Genomic DNA, 14616 nt, shown 5'->3' with positions numbered 1-14616 from the left:
GGTCAGAACCATGTATTACAGTCCCTGATCACTCTGTTCAATATGGTTCCTTGCTGTTTCCTCTGGTCAATATTACAAAGTGTTTCTATCAGGGAGTTTCTCACTCAGTGAGTCCAACACAGAGCTTCTACACTCATCCATTAATGGAGTGATTCCTAATAATGTTGCCTAAAGGAAGCATTTATAAAGTATATAGAATTGGTCCAAGTACAGAACCTTGTGGAACTCCATGACTAACTGTAGTATTTATTGAAGATTCATTGTTAACATGTACAAACTGTGACGATCTGATAAATATGACCTCAACCAGCTTAGTGCGTTTCCTTTAATGCCAATTTGATGCTCAAGTCTCTGTAAAAGAATATCATGGTCAATGGTGTCAAATGCAGCACTAAGATCTAATAATCTCAGCTACCTGTATAACACTAACACAGTAACAGAACCATTTGTAAATTAACAATTTCAGTATCAGTTAATATCAGTATCAGTTGATATCAATATAAGTTAATATCTGTCAATATCAGTATCAGTTAATATCAGTTAATATCAGTATCAGTTAATATCAATATAAGTTAATATCTGTCAATATCAGTATCAGTTAATATCAGTTAATATCAATATAAGTTAATATCAGTATTAGTTAATATCAGTATCAGTTAATATCAGTATTAGTTAATATCAATATCAGTTAATATCAGTATTAGTTAATATCAGTATCAGTTAATATCAGTATTAGTTAATATCAATATCAGTTAATATCAGTATTAGTTAATATCAATATCAAGTTAATATCAGTATTAGTTAATATCAATATCAGTTAATATCAGTATTAGTTAATATCAGTTAATATCAGTATCAGTTAATATCAGTATTAGTTAATATCAGTTAATATCAGTATCAGTTAATATCAGTTAATATCAGTATTAGTTAATATCAGTATAGTTAATATCAGTATAGTTAATATCATTTAATATCAGTATCAGTTAATATCAGTATTAGTTAATATCAATATTAGTTAATATCAGTATTAGTTAATATCAGTATTAGTTAATATTAGTTAATATTAGTTAATATCAGTTAATATCAGTTAATATTAGTTAGTATTAGTTAATATCAGTTAATATCAGTATTAGTTCATATTAATTAATATCAGTTAATATCAGTATTAGTTAATATTAGTTAATATTAGTTAATATCAGTTAATATCAGTATTAGTTAATATTAGTTAATATTAGTTAATATCAGTTATTAGTTAATATTAGTTAATATTAGTTAATATCAGTTAATATCAGTATTAGTTAATATCAGTTAATATCAGTATTAGTTAATATCAGTATTAGTTAATATTAGTTAATATCAGTATTTTACACATGAGAATAAATAATGAGATTGAGTTATTTTGTGTTTCTGGTTCATTTTAAAGTCTGAATGAAACTAAAACTGCTTTAAGAAATAAAATAATATGAATGTATTAATTATATTAATTATATTTATTATATTAATTATATTTATTATATTAATTACAGGATGTTTCCGCTCCAGTCCAGCAGGTGGCGGTAGAACAAGCTGCCCACCGCCATTAAGAGGCTGAAGAAGAGGCTGAAGAAGAGGAGGAAGAGGAGGAAGAGGAAGAGTGTGCAGCTGTTAGCAGCTGTTAGCAGGTGAGCATCGTTTGTTTCAGACTTTATGTTCTGTGTCTGTTTGTTAGCAGCTGTTAGCTTTAGCTTCCTCTCTCATCAACAGCATGTGAGCTAGTTAGCTCAACGTTAGCCGCTAAAATGCTAACAGCGCTAACAGGCTGCTGCCGTTAGCTTCTCAATGCTAGCTGTTAGCATTCAGGCTGAACGTAAATACGCTTCCATTATCGGACACGCCCTCTTCCGCCGACCTGCTCTTATCAATATGTTCACTCATTGATCAGGTTACCAATATGTTCACTCATTGATCAGGTTACCAATATGTTTACTCATTGATCAGGTTACCAATATGTTCACTCATTGATCAGGTTACTAATATGTTCACTCATTGATCAGGTTACCAATATGTTCACTCATTGATCAGGTTACTAATATGTTTACTCATTGATCAGGTTACCGATATGTTCACTCATTGATCAGGTTACCAATATGTTCACTCATTGATAATCTGTTTATGGATGCTGATGTTGATATTAAGGAACTGTTTACTTTGTGTTCCTACAGAATCTTTAAAGCAGTCATATTATTCCCTGTCAGGTTGATATATGTATTTGTTTATTATAGGTTTATTTACAATAGGTTTAGATGTTTTAATGTTCAACAAACACATTATTGTTCTCATACTGCCGATAGCTGAGCTCCTCTTTTCAGCCTCTGTCTGAATCGATCGGTTTCAGCTCCTGTCTCTTTAAGACCCCCCTCCCGAAAAGCCCAGTCTGCTCTGATTGGTCGGCATTATGACGCGTTTATCTGCATTTCTACCGTCAATATTAATTCAATAACTGCTTCTAAACCAAAAACTGCACCAGCGGACATGTTAGAGCGGGAGTCTGACCTGAAATCAACAACAACAATCAGGATTACAGCTTTCTGTGACGAGTTCCTCAGGTAAATACTGATATATTAATTACATATACATACATATAACTAATATATATACATATATATATATATATTAACCTCTATCTATCTAATGTTAGTGTTTATACCTTAACTATGAGAACCAACACTGTGTTTTATGTCTTTCCAGGTACAGCAGTGAGCAGTGACCTACAGTCTACACAGCCCAGTGAAGTTAAACATATTATATATTACATAATATTAACAACATTAGTCAAGCAGTTGTTTTTAGTGAAGAAACAGCCAGTAACTGTACCAAAGTAATCAGAGTAATAGTATAATGATTACTGTAACCTCCCATCTGTTATATTCTTTATAACCATTAGTTTACTGAGACCATGGAAACAGAAACCTGGAATACTTTATCCTGTACAACATGCCAACATAACTGAAGGAATCACTCATCTAACAAAGTCAATTGTTTATGGGGTTTAAAAACTGCTCAGTAACCAACTGTTAACGGTACTGTATCCATATTTCATAGTCTGATATTTTAACTAAGTATTATTACCAAAGTTCACCTTCAGATATTTGTAAAAGCTGCAATTATGTTTAAACCCCATTAAAAATACTGTATACTGAATATTCTATCATTTATATTATATATTGTGATGTAATTTATCTTCCAACATAATAAATTTGACTGTGAGACAGTAATGTATTGTGTTGCTTACAGTCATTATTACAGGTTTAAATTCCACATTTTCATATTGATAGATGACCAGAGTTTCAACTCTTTCAAAATCTTTATAAAACCTTTGTGAAATAACATGTTATTGATATAAAACCACACTTATTACTGAATTTAAAAATGACCAAAACTCTTCTTAAAAATAAAACACTTTATTTATATTTCATTCATATTCCAGTTACACATGTTGTAAGTAACAAAGCTAGAACTTTTATGTAAACTGTGCAGATCATGTCCTCCATCAAGGTTTATGGTTTCTAGTATATTGAAGTGTGAGCTGGTAATGGAGCTCTGCAGTCAGTGTTCATCTTCATCAGTCTTCCTTTGGATACCCAGACTGTCCTGATGCTGCAGCTGTCTCTGTCCTCTGATGGGTCCAGGAACACCTGAGCTTCATCAGGTCACCTGTAAAACATGGAAGATTCAGTGTTACTTGTACATATAATATACAGTATAATATAATACAGTATAATATAATATACAGTATAATATAATATACAGTATAATATAATATACAGTGTAATATAATACAGTATAATATAATACAGTATAATATAATACAGTATAATATAATATAGTATAGCATTTTGACTGTTTCTCTCTCACTGCAGCTCTATTGTTAACTCTGGTGCACGTTGATCAAGTTCATTTACACACTATAACACACACACACACACACACACACACACACACACACACACACACACACACACACAACAACTCAGTTAGCCCCAGCTGGTTAGCACGTTAGCAAGTTACACAAACAGACAATAATCACTATAACTCACTCTCTGTATTTTGGTAGTTTCTAACGATTATCGGTTATCGATCACACTGCCCCTCATATTACATCATAAAGTCCGACAGACTCAGTAACCATAGTAACACAGTGACATCACAGAGCTGCTGTGTGCTTATCAAAGCTACAATGCTACCAAACTAATGACCTCCACTGAATTACACACAGTACGGTGTCTTCTGATCACAGCTGTATTGATCCACACGGTGAACAGATACTGAGCTACCAGCAGATAATAAGTTACCAGGTTAAAGACAATTAAAGCTATCTATCTTTATCTTCCCGGTTCTACTAAATACAGACCAACATAAAGCCAACATACATATGTAAATGAGTGTTGGGCTGTGCAGCCAATGACTGAACAGTTTGTCTGCTGAAGCCTTTCCCCAGACATCAGGCTGCAGGCTGCAGGCTGCTGGATGGACTTGCTTGTTCTCCCCTAGCTTGTTCTTTTATAGTAACAATGGCGGAGCTCCGATAGTCAACAGGAAGTAAACTGCGGTGGTGGCAACATAACTGACGTCATTAACGGGGAAAAATCTGAACAGACTGATTTCTCTTCTATATTCTGACTGAGGCAGCCCACAAAAACATGACTGAGTGATTATTTTTCACATTTTGCTGCTGATAGGCCTCCAGAGTCCCAAATGTACATAATCAAATGATTCAAAAGTTGGTTTTGCATAAAATGTCCCCTTTAATCTGGGAGTTATTTGAATGGAGTCTGGTGATAGATGGATAGATGGATGGATCAATAGATGGATAGATTCAATAGCTGGATGGAATTCAATTTTATGTGTATAGCGCCAATTCATAATAGAAGGATTATCCGGACACTTTTCAATAATAGATCAGGATCAATAGACGGAACTTTAAAACATTATTTACAGAGACCCAACAGTACCACCAGAGCAAGCACTTGGCACAAGGGCAAGGAAAAACTGCCTGTTAAAAGGCCGAAACCAGACAGATCCTCGGCCTAGGTGGTGGTCGTCTGTCTCGACCAGTTGGGGTGAGACAGAGGGCAGGGGGGCGGGACGACAGACAGGTGCACAGCAACAACAGTATTGGCAATGGCAATCTAGCAGGACCATGGCAGGAGGCCCACCAGGATCGACAAGAACCGCAGACGAAAAGGACAAGAACCCAGGGAAGAAGAAATTAGTAACATGCATTAATGGAACATGAATAGTGCAAAAGGGAGAGGAGGAGCTCGTGCACCAGGAAACCCCCATTAGTCTAGGCCTATAGCACATAACTAAGGATGGTTCAGGACTCAACGATCCAGCCCTAACTATAAGCTTTATCAAGAGGAAGTCTTAAGCCTACCTGAATGTGGAGGGTGTCTGCCTCCCGAACCACAACGGAAGCTGGTTCCACAGGAGAGGAGCTGGAACGAGGCTCTGGCTCCTGTTCTACTTTAGAGACTATAGGAACCACAAGTAGCCCAGCATTCGAAAGGTAGTGTTCTAGTGGGGTAATAGGAACTATGAGCCTTAAGATAGAAGGGGCCTGACCAAAGAGCTTTATAGGTGAGGAGGAGGATTTAAATTCTATTCTACATTTTACAGGGAGCCAATGCAGAGAACTAGTACAGGAGAGTGTATCTCTTTTCTAGTTCCTGTCAGTACTCGCGCAGCATTCTGGATTAATAGATGGATGGATCAATAGATGGATAGATCAATAGATGGATGGATCAATAGATGGATAGATCAATAGATGGATCGATCAATAGATGGATAGATCAATAGATGGATGGATCAATAGATGGATAGATCAATAGATGGATGGATCAATAGATGGATAGATCAATAGATGGATCGATCAATAGATGGATCATCCCCAAGGGGAAATCACATCTGGTGTCTCTGAAGCAGTTTGATGGATTCATTCTGTATAAAAACAGTTTTACCTGAAGTTACAGCTGCTGTCAGTTCAAATGTGCACACCTGTGTGTTCGTGTGTGTGTGTTCATCATCAGGTCCTCTGTTACCACGGCAACCGCTGTGGGCGTGCTCTGGTTGCCATGGCGAACAGTACCGGGGTCCAGGCCTCAGACCACACCTCCTCTCCGGACGAGGAGCTAACGAAGACTGATGGCCGCCGGCCCCGTCGCCAGGGAGCCGCCGTCCCTGGCAGACGGGGTCAGAGAGGGAAGAGGCGGGCTGCGGAGAAGAGGCGGGGCCCCGGTGAGAAGAGGCGTGGTCAGAAAGAGAAGAGGCGGGGTCAGGAGGAGAAGAAGGAGGGCGTGACGGTGAAGAGGACGTGGAGCGACGGGAAGCGGCGTTGGGATAAGAAGCATTACTGCGTGTTCTGCCGCCGGCCGCAGGTGAAGATTGCTCGCCACCTGCTGAGGAAACACGCCGACCAACAGGAAGTGGCGACCGCCAGCACGCTGCCCACAGGCTCCAGACAGCGCCACCTGCTGCTGGAACACCTGCGCTGCAGGGGCAACTACATGCACAACATTGAGGTCTGTACACCTGTCTGTCTCTACTCCTGTCTGTCTGTCTCACTGTGTCTGTCTCACTTTGTCTGTCTCACTGTGTCTGTCTCACTTTGTCTGTCTCACTGTGTCTGTCTGTCTCACTGTCTAACCCTCCTACCAGCAGTATGTACTGATGTGGACTAAATGAAGTGCGTAGTATTCACTATGCAAACCAATATCAATATATCAGTCTAAGCAATTCAGTCTATAACTTTAGTGATCAATATATCAGTCTATAAACTGTTAGTGATCAATATATCAGTCTATATACTGTTAGTGATCAATATATCAGTCTATATACTGTTAGTGATCAATATATCAGTCTATATTGATCAATATATCAGTCTATATACTGTTAGTGATCAATATATCAGTCTATAAACTGTTAGTGATCAATATATCAGTCTATAAACTGTTAGATCAATATATCAGTCTATATACTGTTAGGATCAATATATCAGTCTATATACTGTTAGTGATCAATATATCAGTGATCAATATATCAGTCTATATACTGTTAGTGATCAATATATCAGTCTATATACTGTTAGTGATCAATATATCAGTCTATATACTGTTAGTGATCAATATATCAGTCTATAAACTGTTAGTGATCAATATATCAGTCTATATACTGTTAGTGATCAATTTATCAGTCTATATACTGTTAGTGATCAATATATCAGTCTATATTGATCAATATATCAGTCTATATACTGTTAGTGATCAATATATCAGTCTATAAACTGTTAGTGATCAATATATCAGTCTATAAACTGTTAGTGATCAATATATCAGTCTATAAACTGTTAGTGATCAATATATCAGTCTATATACTGTTAGTGATCAATATATCAGTCTATATACTGTTAGTGATCAATATATCAGTGATCAATATATCAGTCTATATACTGTTAGTGATCAATATATCAGTCTATATACTGTTAGTGATCAATATATCAGTCTATATACTGTTAGTGATCAATATATCAGTCTATATACTGTTAGTGATCAATTTATCAGTCTATATACTGTTAGTGATCAATATATAAGTCTATATACTGTTAGTGATCAATATATCAGTCTATATACTGTTAATGATCAATATATCAGTCTATATACTGTTAGTGATCAATATATCAGTCTATATACTGTTAGTGATCAATATATCAGTCTATATACTGTTAGTGATCAATATATCAGTCTATAAACTGTTAGTGATCAATATATCAGTCTATATACTGTTAGTGATCAATATATCAGTCTATATACTGTTAGTGATCAATATATCAGTCTATATACTGTTAGTGATCAATATATCAGTCTATATACTGTTAGTGATCAATATATCAGTCTATATACTGTTAGTGATCAATATATCAGTCTATATACTGTCAGTGATCAATATATCAGTCTATAAACTGTTAGCGATCAATATATCAGTCTATATTGATCAATATATCAGTCTATAAACTGTTAGTGATCAATATATCAGTCTATATACTGTTAGTGATCAATATATCAGTCTATAAACTGTTAGTGATCAATATATCAGTCTATATACTGTTAGTGATCAATATATCAGTCTATATACTGTTAGTGATCAATATATCAGTCTATAAACTGTTAGTGATCAATAGTGATGGGCAAACGAAGCTTTTGTGAAGCACTGAACCACTTGAGCCAATTGTTTCACAATGTTTCATTACTCGAAGCTTCAGTTACAGTGACCTCTCCTGGCAAAGTGCAAGGCTGCAGTCAAATTAGGCCGACTGGTTGATGGACAGGAGGCTTTTAATTACATACTTGCATGCACGCACACGCACACATCTAGCGAGCAGTGTTAGAGAAACTTTGTAGAAAACACCTTTTGTTCTGAAGCTTGTTTGCTTTGATCACCCTTGGATGTAAAGTGTATTTGCTTTGAAAATTCTTATCTATATCATGTTCTATTTACAAATAAAGATTGATGAATGTGTGTATTATGTTATTGAGGAGAGAATGCTGGGAAAATATTGTATAGGTTGGGGTGTGCTTGTGTAACTATGACAGGAGGGGATGGGGAACAGTCAAAGATTTTTATTAAGGTACATTATTTTTTTCAACAGTTTTTGGATTGAGCCGGTTCCTTTTTTTGCTCACTATTTCTCCACATTTGGAGAATACTTGCTCACAGGGGACACTTGATGCTGGGTAATGAATCAATACAAACGCAATGAATCAATACAAATGCAATAACTCAAAAGTAATAACTCTCCAACTACGATAACAACCCACAAATTGTGCATTGTTTAGAGCGGTTATAAAGTGTTAATGGCGCTCAAATTCAAAACTGTCTCAACCTGTCACCTGTTGGAATCTGGGCAGTGAATCACCTGATTGGACGTCAACAAAAAAACTTTGTGACGTCATTTGTCACGTGATTATTTTCCGCATCAAAGCAAGCTTTGAAGCAGTGGTTCTATGGAATTGTAGTTCAGGATTCGAAGCACGTATCGAAGCTTCAGTGTCGCACTGCCATCACTAGTGATCAATATATCAGTCTATGTAGTCTGTCTGTCTCTGACCTCCTGTCTGTCTCTGACTTCCTGTCTGTCTTTCTCTTGCCTCCTGTCTGTCTGTCTCTGACCTCCTGTTTGTCTCTGACCTCCTGTCTGTCTGTCTGTCTGTCTGTCTCTGACCTCCTGTCTGTCTCTGACTTCCTGTCTGTCTTTCTCTTGCCTCCTGTCTGTCTGTCTCTGACCTCCTGTCTGTCTGTCTCTGACCTCCTGTTTGTCTCTGACCTCCTGTCTGTCTGTCTGTCTCTGACCTCCTGTCTGTCTCTGACCTCCTGTCTGTCTGTCTGTGACCTACTGTCTGTCTCTGACCTCCTGTCTGTCTCTGACCTCCTGTCTGTCTCTGACTTCCTTTCTGTCTGTCTCTGACCTCCTGTCTGTCTGTCTCTGACTTCCTTTCTGTCTGTCTCTGACCTACTGTCTGTCTGTCTCTGACTTCCTTTCTGTCTATCTCTGACCTCCTGTCTGTCTCTGACGTCCTGTCTGTGGGTCAGGTGATCAGACAGGGCAGTGGCGAGATCGTCCCTTGGCGTCAGCCTTCAGAGGAAGTGGATGCGAGGAACTACCTGCCGTGCCCGCTATGCCTCGGTTTCTTCCTGCGTGCTGACCTCTGGAAACATCAGGCGTCCTGTCGTAGGAAGATGACCTCTGACCCCTCCAAAGACTCCGCCCCCTCAGCAGAGACAACCTCTGACCCCGTCGTGGAGTCCACAGGTAAGCTGGACTGCGATCCAGCAGACAATAGATCCTCCACAGAGGACAGACCGCCATTAGGAGAGACCGCCACAGCAGAGCAGATCGGCACCAAACGGCCCGCTGTGGACCAGAATGTGACCTCTGACCCTGGTGTGGACCAGAATGTGACCTCTGACCCCGCTGTGGACCAGAATGTGACCTCTGACCCCGCTGTGGACCAGAATGTGACCTCTGACCCTAGCACCGACCGGCCCAGGAAGCGCAGCAGGGTCCAGGCTGCAGCGTCCCGCCTCCTTCCGATCTCCAGCGGTGCGTCTGAGAGCTGTAGCGAAGTCCTGCACCGCATGAACCAGGACCACGTCTCCCACCAGGTCCGTTGACCCCCCCCCCCCCCCATTGGATTTGTTACAACACAACCGTTACAATTACAGTCTATTTGCTATTTGATGCTATTTGCTACAATGTTTTGTTTATCTTGTTTACCGAATCGATAAAAGCATGTTGACTCTAACAATAACAATATTTGTTTATTGACCACAGTATTGATCATGGCTGTCACACACTGCCTCCTACCGGTCTGTTTTGACCCCACCCCTCCTTGCTGTGTCCAGGTCAAATCTGATTGGTTGATCTGTAAATATGGAAACAAGCTGATGGGGAACCAAGATGGTGGCCAGAGGAGGTACGACTACGTCAGTCAGAAGCTAAGGGAGCTCGGCAGGTTCCTCCTGGCCGCCAAGTCTCTGGACTCTGGTGTCCAGACCCTCCAGGATCTCCTGGCCCCAGGGCGCCTCAGCCTGGCTCTTGCTGCCGCCAGGAAGGCGTCTGGGTACCGCTGGAGCCGGCCCCCGCTGGCAGTGAAGACCACGCTGAAGACGGTTTGTGAAATCGCCATCGGAGAGAGTCTGCAGGACGGAGACTGGGAGGCTGCGGCCAAGACCACCGACTTCTACCACCTGCTGGGGAGAGAGTGGGACAGCCTGGGTCTGCTGGACCCTGACACAGGTAACAATACCTGCTGACCCCGACACAGGTAACAGTATCTACTGACACCGCGACACAGGTAACAATATCTACTGACCCCAGACACAGGTAACAATATCTACTGACCCCGCGACACAGGTAACAATATCTACTGACCCCCGACACAGGTAACAATATCTACTGACCCCCGACACAGGTAACAATACCTGCTGACCCCGACACAGGTAACAATACCTGCAGCCCCCGACACAGGTAACAAAACCTGCTGACCCCTGACACAGGTAACAATATCTACTGACCCCGACACAGGTAACAATATCTACTGACCCCCGACACAGGTAACAATATCTACTGACCCCTGACACAGGTAACAATATCTACTGACCCCGACACAGGTAACAATATCTACTGACCCCGACACAGGTAACAATATCTACTGACCCCAACACAGGTAACAATGTGGTCTGTGTGGGGTTCAGGTCTACAATGGTTCAGGTCTACAGCGGTTTAGGTTTACAGTGGTTCAGATCCACAGTGGTTTAGGTCTATAGTGGTTCAGGTCCACAGTGGTTTAGGTCTATAGTGGTTCAGGTCTACAGTGGTTCAGGTCTACAGTGGTTCAGGTCTACAATGGTTCAGGTCTACAGTGGTTCAGGTCTACAGTGGTTTAGGTCTGCAGTGGTTCAGGTCTACAGTGGTTCAGGTCTACAGTCGTTCAGGTTTACAGTGGTTTAGGTCTACAATGGTTCAGGTCTACAGTGGTTTAGGTTTACAGTGGTTCAGGTCTACAGTGGTTTAGGTCTATAGTGGTTCAGGTCCACAGTGGTTTAGGTCTATAGTGGTTCAGGTCCACAGTGGTTCAGGTCCACAGTGGTTTAGGTCCACAGTGGTTTAGGTCTACAGTGGTTTAGGTCTATAGTGGTTCAGGTCTGCAGTATGATGGTGTACAGGAGATCTGGATCAATAGTAATAAAATTTTTAAAGGGTGTGTTAAGGGGGTTTTTTTTTTTTAAAAATTTTTTTTTTTTTTTTAATTTTTTTTTTTTTTTTTTTTTTTTTTTTTTTTTTTTTTTTTTTTTTTTTTTTTTTTTTTTTTTTTTTTTTTTTTTTTTTTTTTTTTTTTTTTTTTTTTTTTTTTTTTTTTTTTTTTTTTTTTTTTTTTTTTTTATTTAATAAAAAGGGAGAGTAAAAAAGGAAGGGGGGGGGGGGGGGGGGGGGGGGGGGGGGGGGGGGGGGGGGGGGGGGGGAGAGAGAGAGGGGGGGGGGGGGGGGGGGGGGGGGGGGGGGGGGGGGGGAGGGGGGGGCCAAAATGGAAGGACCGGGTCTGCATTGATGGACTTTTCCAAAAATACACCTTAATAACAAATCAGGAAAGACCTCCAGAGATAGGAGACAAGTTGTTGGGCAAATGTGGATTTTATGTTAATTAATATATTATATTTTTTTTTTTTTTTTTTTTTTTTTTTTTTTTTTTTTTATATTTTTTTTTTTTTTTTTTTTAATATATAATATTTTTTTTTTTTTTTTTTTTTTTTTTTTTTTTTTAAATTTTTTTTTTTTTTTTTTTTTTTTTTTTTTTTTTTTTAAAAAATTATTTTTTTTAAAAAAAAAATATAAAAAAAAAAAAAACCATTAAAATAAAATTTTTTTTTATTTTAACTAGAGCTGTCTCTGTGCAAGCCAACGACTGAAAAAACCATACTATGTAGTCCAACTCCCAGACCTGATTGTAAAGACCAGGATCAGGAGCTGTCTGGACCAAGACCAGAGGGTGAGTTCTGATCCTGCACAGATAGAATATGAGTAAGACCAACTGTGGTGATCACTAACAGATCATTGGTGTTATTGATCCTATCTGCGGTGATCATAAGGAGTTCGGTTTAGACCTGCTCTATTTGAAAAGAGTCCCTGAGATAACGTCTGTTATGAATTGGTGCAATACAAATAAAATCTAATTGAATTGAACCAAGTAGAGATCATTAGTGTTACTGATTTGCGGTGGACAGGAAAAATTAATAGATAATTAATCAGGCTGAATACTTTTGTTTGAAGAAATAATCTGTGTGTTCAGCTTTGACAGCTGTTATCTGCTGATGGTTTTTGATTCAAAACCACTAACTGACAGCTTCAACCAAATATTTTATTATTAATTATTGATTATCATTTATTCATTATTTAATCGGTCATCAACCACAGAAACTGTGGTTTTATCACAATTCAAGTCATCAGTATATTCTCTTTGGCTCCGAGGATTAAAGTCCAGACCCTGAACCCTGACCCGTCTCTCTGCCTGTCTGTAGGTCCACCAGAGACCAGTACCCGACCAGTGACCACCCTAGAGTCCAGACTGCAGACTCCAGTCACAGGTGGGTTCTCCTTGATTCAGCTGTCCGCTGTCCGGTCAGGAGGTCTGGTCTGACCCCCTTCCCGTCTGCCTTTCAGTCCCAGCAGGGCCTCGGAAGGTGCGGCGCCGGCCCTGGTCGTCTGCAGAGAAGGAGGCAGTCTGGAGACAGTTGGGAGTCCATGTCCTGGTCCAGTCAGTCCCTGGGAAGGAGGTCTGTCAGCGCTGTCTGGACCTGGAGCCAGTCCTCAGAGGCCGGCACTGGAAGGACATCAAGAACCAGGTCCACAACCAAATCCAGAGCCAGAAGAAGCAGCAGTTCCATGCCCAGATGGACCAGCAGGACCAGGAACAGCAAGACCAAATCCAGAACCAGAAAAAGCAGCAGTACCAGACCCAGATGGACCAGCAGGGCAAGGATCATATTCAGAACCAGAAGAAGCAGCAGTACCAAGTTCAGATAGACCACCAGGACCAAATTCAGAACCAGAAGAAGCAGCAGTACCAGGCTCAACTGGACCACCAGGACCACCTGATCCACAAAAAGCAGCTGTGCCATTCTAGACTAGACCACCAGGACCACATCCAGGTCCATAAGAAGCAGCTGTACCAGATGGAGACCCAGGGACTGCAGACCCCCCTGGATCGGGACAGTTCTGTACTGACAGGTCCACTTTATGCACCCGATGGACCTCATCGAGGCCCTGGACAGTCTGTGCTGGAGCGGGACCCCTCCATCAGTCCGTACCCTCACAGGACCCTGGGGCCTCACATGGACCAGCTGCTGTCCAGGACTGAGTGGACTGACGAGACCCTGACCCAGCACTACGTAGTCAGCAGGAACCTGATCCAGGACCTGGCCCCGGGAGGACCGCCAGCTAATCCTCATTCTGGACATGTCCACTTCTAATGGACCTGTCCTGTCCAAGGGGACCCTGACTAGGACTGAATAAGGGGTCATCACTGGAACCGGTCTCCAGTAAAACCAGTGTCAGTGTCAGTGTTACCATGGTAACGCAGTGCAAGAACTGACTGTCGACAAACAACAATTTATATTTAATAATTAACCTGAAGTTGTTTCAGCGTACCTCGTTCAACAAGTAACAGTTACTGACTAATTAACTGGCTCCCAACTGGCTCCTCTTCCTCCTCTTCCTCTCCTGTCACTGCCTGAACCCGCCAGGTCTTCATCCCCAGAGTCAGAGTCCTGGTCGGAGCCATTGGATATCAGTTGGCCTCCGTCGGCCCGCCCCACTCGGGTTCTGTGGCTCATTTGGGCCCGCTCCGGTTCTGTGGTTCACTAAGACATTAATATTTTATATTTTGTAAAATGTTAAATTGAAAATTTGCACAAACTTTCTAAATAAAAAATGAAATTATGTTTTATTTGTGCAGTATATAATTTACCATTCGATATAAACAATTGATAAAAGTTGATTAACTAAATATTCAATTATCAATATCA

The 14616-nt window shown here is 40.3% G+C and overlaps 1 protein-coding gene and 1 long non-coding RNA gene across 5 annotated transcripts; one reads left to right on the top strand and one right to left on the bottom strand.

The window, feature by feature from the left end:
- The first annotated feature begins 1553 nt into the window (after positions 1 to 1553).
- On the top strand, positions 1554 to 14537 carry LOC127361326 (uncharacterized). Of its 4 annotated transcripts, none has more exons than XM_051395856.1 (7): positions 1554 to 1661; positions 6069 to 6560; positions 9625 to 9965; positions 10026 to 10197; positions 10438 to 10831; positions 13111 to 13176; positions 13253 to 14537. In XM_051395856.1, exons 2-7 carry the CDS (start codon positions 6114 to 6116, stop codon positions 14059 to 14061), a joined length of 2229 nt encoding a protein of 742 aa, XP_051251816.1. In that variant the 5' UTR covers positions 1554 to 1661; positions 6069 to 6113; the 3' UTR covers positions 14062 to 14537. The 4 variants fall into 4 exon arrangements, with proteins under 4 accessions (XP_051251816.1, XP_051251814.1, XP_051251815.1 ...); XM_051395854.1 differs by having other exon boundaries at positions 9996 to 10197; XM_051395855.1 differs by having other exon boundaries at positions 9625 to 10025; positions 10056 to 10197.
- LOC127361334 (uncharacterized) lies at positions 9252 to 9666 on the bottom strand. Its single transcript, XR_007884254.1, has 3 exons — positions 9589 to 9666; positions 9425 to 9544; positions 9252 to 9384 (listed from the first exon to the last, which is right to left on the bottom strand). It is a non-coding gene; the product is annotated as an uncharacterized LOC127361334 (long non-coding RNA).
- Positions 14538 to 14616: the final 79 nt, after the last annotated feature.

The sequence above is a fragment of the Dicentrarchus labrax genome, unplaced genomic scaffold, assembly GCF_905237075.1.
Source record: "Dicentrarchus labrax unplaced genomic scaffold, dlabrax2021, whole genome shotgun sequence".
NCBI classification, from domain to species: domain Eukaryota; kingdom Metazoa; phylum Chordata; class Actinopteri; family Moronidae; genus Dicentrarchus; species Dicentrarchus labrax.
The sequence above is the reverse complement of the archived record's forward strand: the minus strand, read 5'-3'. Positions and strand labels throughout refer to the sequence as shown.

What these genes read in the sequence shown, in the direction of transcription:
- LOC127361326 (XM_051395853.1), top strand. Translation starts at nt 6,114, where the DNA reads ATGGCGAACAGTACCGGGGTCCAGGCCTCAGACCACACCTCCTCTCCG. An exon ending in ACTACATGCACAACATTGAG is followed by an intron (nt 6,561 to 9,624) that starts GTCTGTACACCT and finishes TCTGTGGGTCAG; the next exon opens with GTGATCAGACAGGGCAGTGG. An exon ending in TCTGCTGGACCCTGACACAG is followed by an intron (nt 10,832 to 13,110) that starts GTAACAATACCT and finishes GCCTGTCTGTAG; the next exon opens with GTCCACCAGAGACCAGTACC.